Source organism: Notolepis coatsorum, assembly GCF_963971535.1.
Source record: "Notolepis coatsorum genome assembly, chromosome: 19".
In the NCBI taxonomy this organism is placed as follows: domain Eukaryota; kingdom Metazoa; phylum Chordata; class Actinopteri; order Aulopiformes; family Paralepididae; genus Notolepis; species Notolepis coatsorum.
Window position 1 is genome coordinate 92271763 of NC_140183.1, and position 17946 is coordinate 92289708.

The window sequence follows — 17946 nt, forward strand, 5'->3', positions numbered from 1 at the left end:
AATTAATACAAATGTCCAATATAACGGAATTCGTTAGCTCATACAAATGTGATTATAACAGACTGCTGTTTAGTGTCGGGCCGACTGCCCACAGAACGGTCTATTTTATTTCAAGTCAGCAGCAGCAGCACGGAGTATCGAGGGACTTATTTTATTTGGAATATAATATTAATAATATATAATATTATGAAGGCCCGGTTAACTCCGGTACGCTTCGCCACTGGTATCTACTATGCATGTATGTATGCCCTTTTCGGACAATTGGACAATGCTGCAATAGCAGCTGGTAAAACTTTGGTGATTTATGGAATGGACGTTGTTATGTGTCCAAAGCCTGAAATAAAAAATAACTGAACTGAACTGAACTGAACAGTACGGCTCAATACACACAATTGTTAAGGGGATGCAGACCAGAGAAAGACTTTCGTCTTGTTTACATCAGGGTCCCCCATTTTCAATTCATAATGAGTTGAAATTAATGAATACAAATCTGATCCAATCAGATAGGGATTACAAGTGTTGAACTCCTGGGCCCAGACCATCAGGATGCTCAATGACAATGACACTATGTAACAACCCATCATCTACAGACACTGCACACACATCCACATGCACACACTCACTTTAAACAAACACTCACCTTACCACTCACTTTATTCATATCACTTTAGACACTTTAACACACTTTATATTTATGTATATAAAGAGATTTGCACCACATTCATACCTCATTTGCACCATACCCCAAATTTTGTACCTCTGCATTCTACCTCACTGGTACTAATTTTACTCTGTATTGTATATTGTATATTGACTTTACCTACTTTTTACTTCTTAATTTTTTACTTACTTTATCTTTAACACTTTCAGTGCCCAGCAGGGGGCGCACATTTAGTGCTTGAATGCCCACCATCCACTGCAATGTTAGCATTAATATCGCCTAATCTATGTTTTAAATTATGGCTATGTGTCTAATCTGCCCGTCGCATCATCAATGACTCATTTCCAGTCAACATTGTCGAAGCGGTATGTTTTTTTATCGGTTCATTTCCGTTTTATAGCATTTTGAAAGGCTCGTTTTCACGGAAAAATAAAAGATTCCATGATAATCGCCCTGTACAGTAATATTCTAGAACGTTGTAATTTTTCGGCTTATTTATGAATCGTTACCAAATAAACGCTAGATTATCGATAGTATATGTGTACGTGTGCGCGCTGGTGCCGCGCGCTGAAAATCGATTCTCTCAGTTCCTGATCAATCTTACAGTCAAACAGCCATATCACATTATAGGGGAAAAGCTTATATCTCCGTGAAAACGGGTCTGATTATCCTAAGACTGGTCAAATAGATTCCTTACCTGAGATCAGATGGTATCCAAATGGATTATTCCAATTCCTGATCGCCATTCCAAAAATCTATCCTTTTATTGATCCCACGCGTATACTGTAAAACACATATTACACGCTGTGCTGAGGGTCCAGAATGAATCTGATCGGCTCCGGTTACATGCGTGAGAAGTAAAATGTGGATTCCGGAGTTTTTTTCTCTCGTCCATTTTCATCGAGTCCAATCCAAAATGGTGCATTACCATCTGGGAGACGATAGGGGGCGCTTTTTTCACATCTGAGCGCCTGGCGAGGCAGGATTACCAACGGTAGACTCAGTTGATGAAATATGAATTCAGATCGCTAATAAAAAAAGAAATCCGAGAATTCTCGTGATGGGCATTCAATGTGTTAATGTATGTAGCACACTCTCAGGGGCTCATAAGAAACAAGCATTTCATTATAAAGTATCCTGTATTTTGTTCTGACAAATAAAAACAAACTTGAACTTGTATATTAAATACAAATAAAAAGTTCTTTATTGGTACAGTCAAAATCTGTATCAATAAAGAATACATCTTTTAGAACATTCATAGAAAATGTGAACACACATCCCTCCCAAAAACCACAACATTTGTCCCTCACCTGTGTGCTCCTAGGTTGACACAGCTGATTCCCAGGTTGTAGCGACTGCGGACGAACCCTGGCTGCAGTTCCAGGGCTCTCCTGTAGGCGGCCACTGCCTCCTCTGAGCGGCTTCCGTTGGCCAGAGTGGCACCAAGTTTATTCCACAGGAGGTAGTCCTGACAGAGAGAGGAGGGAAAAACGGTAAAAAAAACAGACAGTTCTTGTAGTCTATACAGTGGTCTGCAGCATTCCATTTTTCAATGTCCATACTTTTCCAAACCAAAATGTTTAGGCATTGCAGATTTATCGCTTTGTGATTGACACATTTAAAAGGTAGGATCTGTAATGTCGTCAAACAGTGACTTCGAGGCAAGATAGCCCCTCTTGGTATTGCACTTTGTTTACATATTTAGTTTTTGTCTGGTGTGTGGGTTGGGTTTCATGTGGATATAGCGGAGGGGTTTCTACCACTGACAACACATCAGGCGCTATCCAACTATAAAGGAAGGGATCTCTGTCTGTATGTCTACAGTATCTGTCTGTATATCTGTCCTTTGTATATTAGTCCTTGGGCCAAAGCCCCAAATTGGACAATTTGGTACCATCTGGGTGGGCAAATTCTAGATGTGATTTTATGAGTTTTTGCAAAATAAGTCTCCTGCCATATTTTGCTCCCCTTCATAGATTCGCTCGTAGGTCGGGTTGTCTGGGGACTAGAGACATGTCCCTGCACCTGGCTTGCTGATAACAAACTATCATTACTAGGGATGTCCGATATTATCGGTCGATATTAAAATGTAATATCAGAAATGATCTGTATCCGTTTAAAAAAAATATATATATATATATATATTTTACATTTTATTTTCAATTTTTTGACATGACATAAAACTAGACACACAAACATTAAAAGTAAAAATCCACAATAAATCATAGGACTATGATAGTCCAGTATTTAAATCAAAATAAATGTAGATTAAAGGATATACATATACATAATAATTACGATACACTACAATACATACAAATGCTCTTGCTAGCTCTTCTGCACCCTTCCTTTCTCCTTCCCCCCACCCCCCCCTCAGGACCCCCCTTATTTAACCTTTATTTACCCAGGCAAGCAATTAAGAACAAATTCTAATTTTATTTATTGTCAAAAGTATGCATAATGTTGTGATAAGAGATATGTAATGTTAATTACCTGAAATTATTCCATTTTTTGGGGGGGAAACCCTGCATATATTTGTATCGGTTGATATCGGTATCGGAAATTAAGAGTTGGACAATATCGGTATATTGGATATCGGTAAAAAGCCAATATCGAACATCCCTAATCATTACACCTGGGTAAAACAGAGTCCATTCTCTTCGGATCAAATAACAAACTCAGCAAGACCAACAGCTTCTCAGTTACAGTGGGTGACAATATTGTCACAAGGCAAGATGAAATTACATACCTGGCTTCCATCCTAGAGGCAAATCTTTCCTGTGACAAAATGGCATCCAATGTAATCAAAAAAGTCAACCAACAAACTAGATTCTTGTACCGGATCTCCTCTCTGGTAAACAAGAATACCATGAAGACTCTGGCAGGAGCACTCATTCAAGGGTACTACGACTATGCTTGCACCTCATGGTACCAAAGCACCTCAAAGGCGCTAAGAACAAGATTACAAACATCACAAAACAAACTGGTCAGACTACTGCTTGACCTTACTCCTAAAACCCACCTCACCCCTGCCCACTTTGACTACCTAGGATGGCTTAGAGTAGACGACAAAGTACAGCAACTTGCAATGGGCCTGGTCTACAAGATACACTAAGATACACTCGAAATACTTCCCAGAGGTCAGTGAATACCACGCCCACAACACCAGAGGGAGTTCCACAAATCATGTGCAACCCAGATTCGGCACAAACAAGGGACTAAACACGTTTTGCAATTATGCCACAACAATGTGGAAAGCCCTACCCACAGCCGTAAAAAAATTTGAATCCCTACCCACATCCAAAACCACTCTCAAAGAGCACCTACGGGAGGCTGCAATTCGAAACTGGCCACCGTAAATGTCCAACCCCCCCCCCCTCCTAATAGGCAGTCTCCTCCCCACCGTATGTATATATTTTCTCTCACCCACCCACCCACCCCCTCCTATTGTACAGTCTCCTCCCCATCATATGTATATATTTTCTGTTGGGATCTCTGGGTAACAGTACTGTATATTTGCATATCGTATATGTCACAAATGTAACAGTACTATATACCTCAAGTTCAAGTTTCAAGTTTCTTTAATAGTTGTCATACAGAAGTACAGAATACTTTTATACAAAATGCTTCTTACTGTTACGCTCCAGAGACTGTGCAAGACAAGATAAGTATGAAATAAAATAACATAGTATAGCATGTAAATTAGAAGTAAAAAAATTAGGTCAGTGTTCAGTATAGACATATGTACAATGTTCGATGCAGAGTAGACGTAACTGAGTTACCATATAATATACAATACTGTGTAGTGTACTAATATACAATACTATACAATACTATATAGTGCAAGGCAGAAATAGGATGAGGTGCAATTTAGGTACAATTTACAGTAGGTGTACGAGTTGTAGTGCAAATCCTTTATCAATAAATATAAAGTGTGTTTGTGTGATCTAAAGTGTGGAGAGTGGGTGCTGCAGTGTGTTGTTTGTTTAAGTGAGTGTGTGCGTGTGGGTGTGTGTGCTGTGTGCATTTGATGGTTGTTGCATAGTGTTTATTGTTCATTTAGCAGCCTGATGGCCTGGGGATAGAAGCTTCTTCTGAGTCTTTCTGTGCTCGCCTTAAGACTCCGGTATCGCTTGCCTGACCGCAGCAGTTCAAAGAGGCATGTATGTCATGTATGTCCCTATGTCATAAATGTCATGATGTCATGTATGTTGTGTATCAAACAAGAATGAATTTCCCTATTGGGATTAATAAAGTGCAAATCTAACTTTCACCAAACATCACTTTTTGTAAAATAAAAGGTGACTCTTGAGAGTAAAAAAAAAGTGAAGATAGGGCGGCTAGGTGGTGTAGTGGTCTAAGGCACTCGCCACCAGTGTGGAGACGCTAGGATTCGCGTGTTCGAATCCAGCTCTCCACATTGTTTTTCAGTTTGGCTGGTCGTCCGCAGTAATACACATTGGCCGTATTACGGGGAGGGAAAAACTGAAGGGTGGGGATCGAACGTTGTGAACAAGCGACTCCTACAAGTCGGTTGGTGCGCCTGCGCAGTAGAATCAGGAAGTGTCGGGGGCAGCGTGAGCCTCCCACGCGTTACTCCTCGACACTGATAGATCGAGCTGCGCAGGTGAAAAGATGCGACTGCTGTTACCTCAAGTACCGGAGGGGACTTGTGCTATGTATGACTTAGTCCTCACTGCAGCCGGCTTGTGGGAGGCAAGAAACAGCGTTCGTGACAGGGGAGGGTTGAATTGGATGATACGAAATTGGGATGGGAGAAAATATAGAAAATGGGAGAAAAAGTGGATCAAAAAAAAAAAAAAAAAAAAGGTGAAGATCATTTATTTTTTGATCAACTTTTTCTCCCATTTTCTATTTTTCTCCCATCCCAATTTCGTATCGTCCAATTCTACCCTCCCCTGTCTCGAACGTTGTTAGGCCATGCCTCCCACAAGCCGGCTGCAATGTGGACTAAGCCTTGCATCACGTGTCCCCTCCGGTACTCGAGGAAGCAGCAGTCGCATCTTTTCACCTGCACAGCGCGATCTCTCAGCGTCGGGGGTCTGCGTTTGGAGGGCACGCCGCCCCCGTTGCTTCCTGATTCTGCTGCGCAGGCGCACCAACCGACCTGTAGGAGTCGCTGTCCACAACGTCCGATCCCCACCCATCAGCTTCCCACCCCCTAATACTGCCAATTGTATTAGTATGAACGACCAGCCAAGCTGATAGCAATGCGGAGAGCTGGGCTCGAACCCAGCGTCTCCTGCATTGGTGGTGAGCGCCTTGCCCACTGCACCACCTAGCCGCCAGTGAAGATCATTTTTAAACATCGTCCTAAATCATGAATTCGAATTAATCAATCAAATCGATTTCCTGTATAAAAAGATGTAATTTTGTGTTGTGTTTATACTGGAAAAAGACCGGAAGGGTCGAAACGTTGTATCTGCTGCTATTATTTGTGACAATTAAAACACCTTGGAGCATCAAAAGTGAGTTGCGAGCCCCGCTTTGTTTTATGTACTACTGTTTTTACAGTTTGGCTCAGCACCAAGGAACGGAGGATGTGCGTTTTTTTTTAAGTTTATTTATTTATTTATTATTTATTAATTATTTATTTAAGTTTTCGAAGCGGCCGGGTAGTGCAGTGGACTAAGCGTCTGTCTACCACCACAGAGACAGTGGGATAGAATCCAGCTGTGGTGCTTCCGGGTTGGCCGACCGTCCATACTAACACAATTGGCAGTGTTAGAGGGTGGGTCCTGGTCGTTGTAAACAGCGACTCCTACAGTTCGGTCGGGGCGCCTGCACAGCAAGGGAATGATCTAAGAGAGGTAGTGTGACCTTCCACACGTTACACTCTCCCAGAGAGAGTCCGCGCTGCCAGGTGAAAAGAAGCGGTGGGCTGGGTACACATGTGTCGGAGGAAGCATGTGATAGTCTCCGCCCTCCCAGACCGACGGTAGGGGGTAGAGTGCGCAACGACAAGAAAGGGGATTGGGAATTGGCATAACGACTAACATTGGGATGGGAGAAAAACGGAAAAAAGGAGGAAAAAGATAATAATAAAAAAAAAGTTTTCATTAATTCATTCACATCGCCATGCTAAGGTTTTTATACGCCTGAGTGAGTCTCCTGAACATGTAGAGACAACTCCCGAGTCTATCGGACCTTCCTAGGCTGAGGTATCGTAACTTTTGTGCACCTACCAACTACCACACAGGCTGCGTTTACATGGACAGTTTATTCCCCTTTTCATTCGGAATTAACGTTAAATCCTATTTAAAGTTATCATGTAAACATCTGAAAATACTTAATTCCGAATGAAAATGGCCATTCCGAAATAAAATCCATTCCGATGTAAGTGGCCGGTTTATTCCGTTTATCATTCCGAATTAAAGCTTTTTCTGTCCATGTACCCAGCTTTTCACGCATTTTTCGGAATTAGTTCCCCCCGGTCTTTCTGCGCATGATCGCGCATAGGCTACACACAAGTTACATACAAGATGGCGGACAGGAGCAAGCGATGGTCGAGGGCTGAAACTATTTATTTAATAAATGCTATGGAGGACTTAAAAATAATAGAACGATCAGATGGGAGGAAGTACAAAAATGCTGAACTACTTCGGACAGTTTCAGCCAAACTGAATGACGTCGGCTATGGGAACAGGGACGTCCATCAGGTCCAAAATAAATGGAAACAGCTCAAACAAGAATATAACAAGGCGAAAGCTAAAAATAAAACCAGTGGTTCTGACCCCTCCAACTGGCCTTTTTTTGATGAGATGGACCGGGTGATGGGAGGAAGACCAATGGCCACCGCAGACGAACACGGTGTAGACTGTGACTTCGGGGAAGAAAGGGAGACGGAGACGGCGAACTACGAGTCAGGTTAGCCAACCCTTGTCTGTTTGCATCTATATTAGCTAGCTAGCTAACATTAGCTACTAATATTTCCGACTACTACTAGCATCTTGTTGACGTCTTTTGCCGTTGTAACGTTAGCAACCCACAACCGGACAATACTTTGTGCTTGCTTAACGTTGCCCCTGTTAATTTTGGCATAAAAGCTTAACACTACGTTGCATGTTTACAATGGTTGAAGGCTACTAGCTACTACTTTAGAGCATCTAATGTTACTACTACCACCACTGCAACTAGCCTAGCTAGTGTTACAGCTATTGTCATCATAGCCTACTAGCTAGTACTACTACTCACTTCCAACGTGTGTGTGTGTGTGAGCGAGATAAATAGCTAGCTATGTATCTTGAGTTTTGGGAGATGGAGAGCCAGCCCGGATACTCATCACAGACAAGCTGGATGTAGCCAATTACTTAAACATCTTCTTCACAAACATAGCCACAACACTGGTAAACAAACTACCCTCCCACTCAGGGCGTTATGGGGTAGAACACATAGTAGCATACTACAAAAACCTAGGGGTCCACAAAGACGACTTCAAACTTGAAATGGTAACAACCGATGAGGTACTCAAAAAATTTAGCGCCCTCCAACCTAACAAGGCCACTGGCCATGACAACATCCCCTCCAAATTCCTCAGAGACGCAGCAGCCGCCATCACCCCAGTCATCACACACATAATAAACCTCTCTATAAAACAGGGACACGTCCCCAAGGACTTCAAAATTGCGAGAGTGACCCCTCTGCACAAAAAGGGCAGCAAATTAGACCCAGGCAACTACCGCCCTGTTTCTATTCTTACCTCCATCTCAAAAGTCATGGAGAAAATAGTCTTCGAACAGGTCGAAAAGTACCTGGCGGAAAAAAATCTAATCTACGAATTCCAATCTGGCTTCAGAACGTCCCACTCCACTGACACATGCCTCCTCTATTTGAACGACCACATCAAACAAGAGGTGGATGCGGGCAAATACTGCAGCATGGTCATGCTGGACCTACAAAAGGCCTTCGACACTGTCAATCACTCCATTCTGATTGACAAGCTAAAAGCAATTGGTTTTGATAGCTTATCAGTGAGCTGGATGCAATCCTACCTGGAGGGGAGAGAACAGATGGTAGAGGTAAACGGTACTCTATCCCCCCCCCCTCACAGTGAGCTGTGGTGTTCCACAAGGAAGCATACTAGGACCGCTACTCTTCCTAATTTATGTAAATGACATGTCGTCAGCCTGTGACTGCAACTTGTTCCTGTTTGCGGACGACTCAGCCCTGCTGGTCTCTGACAAGAACAAGTTGCAGGTTGAAAAAACCCTCAGCTCGGAACTAGGCAAAATCTGCATATGGCTCGCTGATAACAAACTATCATTACACATGGGCAAAACAGAGTCCATTCTCTTCGGTTCAAATAACAAACTCAGCAAGACCGACGGCTTCTCAGTTGCAGTGGGTGACAATATTGTCACAAAGAAAGACGAAATTACCTACCTGGGTTCCATCCTAGAGGCAAATCTTTCCTGTGACAAAATGGCATCCAATGTAATAAAAAAAGTCAACCAACGAACTAGATTCTTGTACCGGATCTCCTCTCTGGTAAACAAGAATACCCTGAAGACTCTGGCAGGAGCACTCATTCAAGGGTACTACGACTATGCTTGCACCTCATGGTACCAAAGCACCTCAAAGGCGCTTAAAACAAAATTACAAACATCACAAAACAAACTGGTCAGACTACTACTTGACCTTACCCCCAGAACCCACCTCACCCCTGCCCACTTTGACAACCTAGGATGGCTTAGAGTAAACGACAGAGTACAGCAACTTGCAATGGGCCTGGTCTACAAGATACACTATACGACTAAGGTACCCATGTACATGTCAAAATACTTCCCAAAGGTCAGTGAATACCACAACCACTACACCAGACGAAGCTCAACAAATCATGTTAAACCCAGATTCGGCTCAAACAAGGGACTAAATACGTTTCGCAATTATGCCACATCAATGTGGAACGCCCTACCCAAAGCTGTAAAGGAATGTGAATCCCTACCCACATTCAAAACCGCTCTTAAAGAGCACCTACGGGAGGCTGCAATTCGAAACTGGCCACCGTAAATGCCCAAAACCCCCACCACCTCCTAATAGACAGTCTCCTCCCCACCGCATGTATATATTCCCTCCCCGCCGTATGTATATCTCTCTCCCACCCACCCACCCCCTCCTAATGTACAGTCCCCTCCCCATCATATGTATATACTCTGTCAGGATCTAGGGGTAACAGTACTGTATATTTGAATACCGTTTATGTCACAAATGTATCAGTACTAAATACCTATATGTCCCTATGCCATAAATGTCATGTATGTTGTGTATGTCATAAATGTCTATATGAATTGAAAATGGGGGACCCTGATGGAAACAAGACAAACGTCTTTCTCTGGTCTGCATCCCCTTAACAATTGTGTGTATTGAGCCGTACTGTATTGTACCCATTCTGCAATCTGTTAAATAAAGTTTTCATTCATTCATTCATTCATACAAAAAGATCCACTCCTTGTGTTTCAGATGATGTACATAACGTTTTATTATTATTTAATTATTTATTAGGTTTTCTAGGTGGCTAAACGCTAGGGTTGCATAAACATTTCATGAAAATCAAGGAGAATAACCTTACCGTCGATCAAGCCAAATATCTGAGGGATGTGATGTGACGCCTCGAATCTTCTGGCAATCTCGACTGCCTCCTCTTCATCTGGCATTCTTATCAGACTGCTGAGAAGTCCTCCACTAACGATGCCCTTACAGAATAGGTACACAAATTTCTTCACTGTTGCCTTGTGGACACCGAACTGGTTTGCTACCAGCCGGTACTCTGCGCAGCTACCCAGTCTGTACAGAACAATAGCCACACGCATGGTGAGGGGGATGGGTGCACGGACAGTCACCTCGTCCGGAGACATGAAGCCCTGTACCAGGCCACACAACTTCACGAACGATGCACGGGTCATTCTGAAGTTCTCTCTCCATTCAAGGTCCGTAAACTCCATTAGGACGATCCTGTTCCACCAGTCCTTACTACGCACTTTCATCCACTGCTGTCTGTCATTGCGAGTGGGAAATGGCAATGGAGAGAGATATAGAAGCCGTTGCTGGTTCGACAAAGCACTCGACTCTCTTCGGGACTCTACTGCCAGTGCCTCTCTTCTCATCCTCAACAGACGCAAAATGAGCAGTATCATATTATTGTCGTGCTGCTGCTTAACTAGAAGTATGAAAATGAAACAGAAAAATGCGGTCATAAGGTTGTCCATCTTGTAGCTGTTGTTTGGTACGCTAGCACAGTAGCTGAGAATACCGGTCGCAGCTGTTTGTTTACTTCCGGTAAACGTAATGACGTTAACATCCTGTTTACGTTTACCCAATCAGAAGCCTTCCCAGCCCCAAACCTTACGATGACTCGAAAACTCCCGATTAGACAGTTTCTTTCATGTAACCACCTTGTCGGAATTAAGATTTGACATGTAAACTCACATGATTTTTTTTTTACATCCGAATGATTTGATTCCGAAGTTATAATTCGAAATTAAAAGTCACCATGTAACCGCAGCCACTGCGTAGGAAGCTCTGAGTCTCTACGTGTTCGGGAGACTCAGGTGCACAATAACCTGATTACGTTCATGTCTCAACCACAGCCCGAGCCGTGAGTGAATTACACCAGGGGAGCAGAATATAGCAGGGGACTTTTTTGGCTCCACCTGAAAAGTTGAAAAGGGTCAAACATTTTACATAATAAATATCACCACAAAACCTTCCCAGTTCATTACTTACATTGAGACAATTATTTTCTGTGTAAAAGGTTTTTGGAAATGTTATCTTTTTTATCCACTTTTTCTCCCCATTTTCTATTTTTCTCCCATCCCAATTTCGTATTTCCAATTCTTCCCTCCCCTGTCTTGAACGTTGCTAGACTATGCCTCCCACTGGTCGGCTGTACATTTACATTTAGTCATTTAGCTGACGCTTTTATCCAAAGCGACTTACATGTTCTGTACGACAAGTCATCAGGAAGGGCACAACTCTATCAGCTGAGTAACAATGGTCATCAAAGTGTTGAGTGCTACAGTGTAGGTTAGTTTATTAGGACAAGTGCATGACAGTAAGGTTAGTTAGGGTTAGATTATTTTTTGTGATGGAAAGGTCGGTCAGGGGGGAGGATTTGGCCGGCAGGTGGAGCAATTCAGTTTTGCTCCGGTTCAGTTTGAGGTGGTTGGTCGTCATCCAGGCAGAGATGTCGGACAGACAGGCCGAGATCCGTTCAGAGACGTGGATATCTGAGGTGAGGATAGAAGCCTTGCATCACGTGTCCCCTCCGGTACACGAGGAGGCAGCCTGTCCCATCTTTTCACAGCAGCAGCTCGAATTCTAAGTGGCGAGGAATAACGCGTGGGAGGCTCACGCTGCCCCCGATACTTCCTGTTTCCGCCGCACCGGCGTCACCCAACCGACCTGTAGGAGTCGCTGTCCACAACGTCCAATCCCCACCCACCGGCTTTCCCACCCCCTAATACTGCCAGTTGTGTTAGTATGACGGCCGGCCGGTAGCAACGCAGAGAGCTGGGCTCAATACCAGCATATCCTGCGTTAGTGGCGAGCGCCTTGCCCACTGCGCCACTCAGCCGCTGTTTTTGAAAAAAAAACAAAAAAAAAACTCAGAGCGTTTTCCTGGGTCTCGCGACTGCCGCGGATCCGCCACTTCCTCGATGTTGATTGGTCGGTCGAAAAAAGTGACCTTGATGAGCGCGCTCCTCTCCAAAAGTTGAACTAGTTTAGTAGGGAGCACTCCGCCCAAAAACGCGAGGCACGGCGCTGGGAAAAGGAACGCGCCGGTCGCGTCTGTAGCATAGAAATTAATGACAGACAGGAGCTGACAACTCATAAAACGTCCCCGGTCGACACGGGCCCTATTAGGCTATAGGTATGAGCAGAGTCATAGAATATGACTCTGGGTATGAGTAACGTTACAGAACCACACATAGTCCACACCACACAGGTCTGCAGGCATGATGGAGACGCACATATTAAAATACACATGCTCAGATTAACCCCTCTGATCCAACACTAAAATTCACACACAACAGTCCTATTTATTTACACATAAACACACGGATGAACCAATACCGAACAACAAGTCCACGACCAAACACATCGAGTCTAACATTATTATAGTAGTAGGCAAATGCAACATTATCGCCACCGACCTGATGGTGAAGATTTGCCCAATTCTCAAAATCTGCATGTGACAGAAGTAGTCCCCGCAGCAGGCTGCTTCGCATTCTTTGTAAAACCAAAATTGGTTAGAAGGCTTACTTCTTTGATATTTCGTTTAACTTTCGACATTACGCTTGTTTGATGAAGTTTGATTTGTGCCTGCAGGCTGCAGCGCCGCCACGCTCCGAATGGTAAACGCAAGAATAGCATGTTGCCATCTATTACGAGTAGGGTATATCTGCAGTGCAGATTCATGCTATTGTCTATTACAGTGAATTAGTGCGCAAATCATTAATCATACATCAAAATAGCCTAATTTTATTATTATACACGATGATACAGAAAATTACAGAAAAATTAGAAATGCATGGCAAAAATTGCATTTATTTTCAGTAATTTAGAGACCCCCCAAAAATTCACAAATCATGTTTTCAGGGGAGCTGATGTCTGATCTAGGGGAGCCATGGCTCACCGAGCTCCCCCATGATTCGCACCCTGTATATAAATATATGTTCATTTGCATATATTTCCAGAACATTGGTCCACAGATAGGCCTTTCACACCGGCCGGGCTCCACGCCGGAGTCGGTTCCCGAACGTAATCTCGAACCGGCCGGCGCGTTCACACCGGGAATAATTGGTTCGGAACATGAAAAATCGGTGCTCAGTGTTTTCTTAGAGGGCTGAACTAAAGCCTCCGTCATGTTCCGAACCAATTATTCCCGGTGTGAACGCGCCGGCCGGTTTGAGATTACGTTCGGGAACCGGCTCCAGCACGGAGCGCGGCCGGTGTGAAAGGCCTAAGATTGGATAAAGCCAGTAATTCATTTCTATACATCCCTAGTAGGGATGTCTGATATTATCGGCGTACCGATATTATCGGCCGATATCGGCATTAAAATGTGATATTGGTTGATATCGGTATCGGAAATTAAGAGTTGGACAATATCGGTATAGGTAAAAAAGCCAATATCAAGCATCCCTAATCCTTAGATTATCTTTTTATGCAATAGACCTTTTGGGATTTTTTTGTTGACAGTTTAATAGTGGTTAGCCCCTCTGGCAATAAAGACCTGATTAGATAGATTAGATTAGATCAGAATCAGAGCTTCAGATTCTGATCTAATCTATCTAATCTACCACCTTGGCCGTCTTCAAACAGTTGAAGTCAGACAGAACACACAAAGACGCCTTCCGTGAGCTCGGCCGTACTTGGGATGTCTCAGATGAACTCTTCCAGAAGCTGCAGGAAGTCACATGCAAGTAAAAAAGGTATTTTGAGGTCCACTAAACATGTCTTTAGTTTATGCATTCTAGCTGTATATTCTATATCCCTCTGTTTCAGTCCTGTTCCCAAACCCTATTTCTGTGTCTGTAGATTAGATAGATTAGATCAGAATCAGATTCTGATCTAATCTAACTGGGTGTTGAGGGCACAGCACTCGATTGGTTCACCTCCTACCTCACCTCTCCGGTCACACGGGGGGTCCCCCAAGGCTCAGTCCTCGGCACTGCTCTTCATCTGCTATATACTCCCCCTTGGTCACATCATCCGCAAATTGAACCTCGACTTCCACTGCTACGCCGACGACACACAAATTTACATCAGCACACAATCCTCCCACAACCCACCCCTCAGTCACATAGAGTCCTGCCTATCAGAACTACAATCCTGGCTGAACCACAACCTCCTCAAACTAAACAGCGAAAAGACAGAACTATTTCTCATCGGCACCAAAACCACCCTCAGCAGATCCGGACCCATCACACTCACTATAAACGACTCAACCATCACCCCCTTCCCCCTGGTTCGCAACCTCTGCGTCATCCTGGATCCCACCCTCTCATTTGACCCCCACGTCCGCTCAGTCATCAAAACCTCCTACTTTCACCTCCACAACATCGCCAAAAGCAGACACTGCCTCTCCCCCCCCCACTGCTGAATCCCTCATCCACGCCTTCAATTCCTCCCGCCTAGACTATAGCAACTCCCTCCTCAATGGCATCACCTCCCGCTCCCTCCATAGATTTCAGATGGTCCAGAACTCTGCTGCTCGCCTGCTCACCAACACCCGGTCCCGTGACCACATCACTTCTGTCCTCCACTCTCTCCACTGGCTCCCGATTAAGCAACGTATACAGTTCAAACTATTACTCTTCACCTTCAAAACCCTCCATAGCCTGGCCCCCTTCTCCCTTACCGCCGCACCCGATCCCTCCGGTCCTCTTCCACTGCTTCCCTCACCGTCCCGTCATCCAAACTAAAAGGTTTTGGTGATCGGACCTTCTCACGTGCTGCACCCCAACTCTGGAACACCCTCCCTCCGACCATCAGAGACGCTCCCTCACTCTCCACCTTCAAATCCTGTCTAAAAACCTACCTGTTCTCCCTAGCATTTAACCTTCCCTACCCATAACCACAGTCCTCCAACCCATCACCCCCTTTTCCCCTCCCCTACCTTCTGTCCTCTCCTGCCCCCCCCCCCCCCCCCCCCCCCGCTCGGTTTCCCTTACTTACTTCCCGACTGCCTCCCCCCCCCCCCCCCCCTACTGGCTCCTGTATTTGTTGTCTGTTACCCATGGCTCTATGTTCTTGTGTATTCATATTGTTCCCCGTTTCCCTGTGGTTCTATGTTTCTTTGTTTTCTTTTGCCTATTGTCAGCGACTTTGGGTCATTGAGAAGCGCTATATAAAATAAATGAATTATTATTATCTAATCAGATCTAATCAGGTCTTTATTGCCAGAGGGGCTAACGTACGGTTACGTCTATAACCATAGTTATATGAGTATAGTGACGCTCTGCGTCTACTGGAATCCTCTTCCATATCAGTACTAGCACTGAATAAATCTTCACATGCACCTTTACTCACCCATCCGCCTGGCCACACCCCCATCCGCTCCTCTACATAATCAGGGGTGTGGCCATACTAACAGCTCCTTCCCAAGTCTTTCACCACAAAGGCGAAGACCACGGGGTCCTCAGTGAGTCCGACGCAGAGCGTCACTACACTCATAACTATGGTTATAGACATAACGGTACGTTATATTATCGTATAGCTCCGCTCTGCGTCTACTGGAATACAGGAGCTGAGCAGAGCGGAAGCTCGACAAATGTACCCTCTGAGGCCCCCCACAACCATCAGAACCGGGGAGGAGCCGAGCCCCCGGACCCCCCTAGCGGAGGACGGGAGGGTATCGGATCCGACTGTGCGAAGAGGAGTTTAGCAACTCAAACGCACAGGGTGAGCAGACCGTGGGACTTACCTTCCACAGAAGAACCCACGACTACACAAACGCGCAACCCACATGCCACTAGGGAACGAACGGGAAGAAATAAAAACCCTGTTACAAACCCTAATATCACGGGGTCAAGGGCAAAAACCCAACCCCGTGGCAAGGCCGTAGCAGCAGAGAGCGAAGGAGGACCCAGCCCCAGGAAGGGACTGGACCCCCCGGAAAAGGGGGCCTGGAGAGGCCAACGACGCTGCAGCATTGAGACCCCACCAGGCGGTCACTAGTGACACCACCCCCCACATCGCCAGCGTATTCGGACAGGGCCCATCCAAGAGCAGGCCCTTCCCCCCTACAGCACGCCGCCCCGAAGCACTCAAGAGGCTACACCCACAGCGGGACCAGGCAGCAGGCCAGCAGAGACAACCCCCAAAAGAGGTCGATCCCTCAATCCAGGCAACAGGCCACTCGACCTGAGCCTGGAGCACTGCGGACTAGACAGGCGCCAAAGGGGTTTGCTGAAACAGCACCCCAGCGGAAGGGGCGTATGCTGGCATGCTGTGCACCATGTCGCAGCCTCCACAAAAAAAACCTCGACTCTCTAGAGGGGATGAGGCAGAGAAGGCTGACATGAAGATGTCATGAAAGGTGCGGGGGCACACTTGCAGGTAGACGGGGCCAAACCCGGCCTACCCCGAGAGTTGACTCCGCTACCAACACACCAGGGAACCAACCACCCCCTTGGTTCTAACATGAGGCGGTTGTTCCTATAACCCCCCCAAGAAAAAACTCCAAAAACAGAACTGCGGGTATACACTGGCTATACAGCAGTACAAGTGTTTCAGTTTTCAAGAAGGCCAACAGGTCGATGAAAACAAATTCGAACCCGGGCCCGGCGGACCGGGACGTACACAGGGATGCCAGAGGAGTTCTACAAGAACCACCTCAACAGCCCCCTCCCAGCCCCGCCAAGCAGGAGAAGAGAGGGGCGAAAAAGAATGGAGAAGGACCAGGCTCCTTCAGCACGGCGCAAGGTACAACACAACATGGACCAAGCAACAGTGAGGGATAACACGTAGTAACATAACCACGAACATCTCCATAACGTCAAACCCTGCAACGCCCGGACCGACCTGGCATTTTCCCCCCGAAAAAGCACAAGTCCCTCAGGGTACCAGAACAGCAGATCTGCTCCCCGGCGGACAACGGGTTAACTGACCTGGTCCGGCGCGACCAGAATCAGTCCCGTGCCCTAATCACGCCGCCATCCCCAGTCCCAGGAGGGGGGCAGGTACGCGTGTCGATCTAAAACATCACAGAGGGCGCCACCAAGACGGTCAGAACACAAAGGACCGCGCCTGGTGGCCCACCCCAAAGGTGTGAGACCCCTCTACCAATGCTTTGATCTATTCTGTTAACATCCCCCAGAGATGAACAAGAATTCATCGAGACAAGCCTATACACTGGCGCTCGGAAGAGACAAACTCCATCGCAGTTGCCCCATAAAAACGCAGTTTCAATGATGAGCAACCAAGGCGCGCAAGCCCATGCATGGTTCAGAAGCACCCAGGGCCAGCACTAAGTACACGTCGAGACCCAAAACATATCAATGGACATTTTTTTTTTTTTTTAAACTTACATTTTTATTTAACATTTATAGACATACAACACAACATTTACAGTGACATCCATAACATAACAACATACAGATCCGGGCTCCCCCGCATCCCAGGTCCGTCCCACGCGGGGCCCAGCACTCAGCGACACGGGTACCTTGAATTTGATTGGGCCAGACCTAGTAGAGGGGCGAGGGGTGATACTCCCCCCCCCACCGAGCCAAGTCCGCTACCTCCCATGTCACCAAGCTCCC

At 45.6% G+C, this 17946-nt stretch overlaps 1 protein-coding gene across 2 annotated transcripts in view; it reads right to left on the reverse strand.

Annotated features, from left to right (window-relative positions):
* The window catches only part of pex5 (peroxisomal biogenesis factor 5), a 113491-nt gene that overhangs the window by 10097 nt on the left and 85448 nt on the right, over positions 1–17946 (reverse strand). For both annotated transcript variants that reach the window (XM_084336045.1, XM_084336044.1), the window contains one exon: positions 1972–2129. In XM_084336045.1, coding sequence (XP_084192171.1) covers positions 1972–2129 — 158 coding nt within the window. The remainder of the gene's footprint in view (positions 1–1971; positions 2130–17946) is intronic.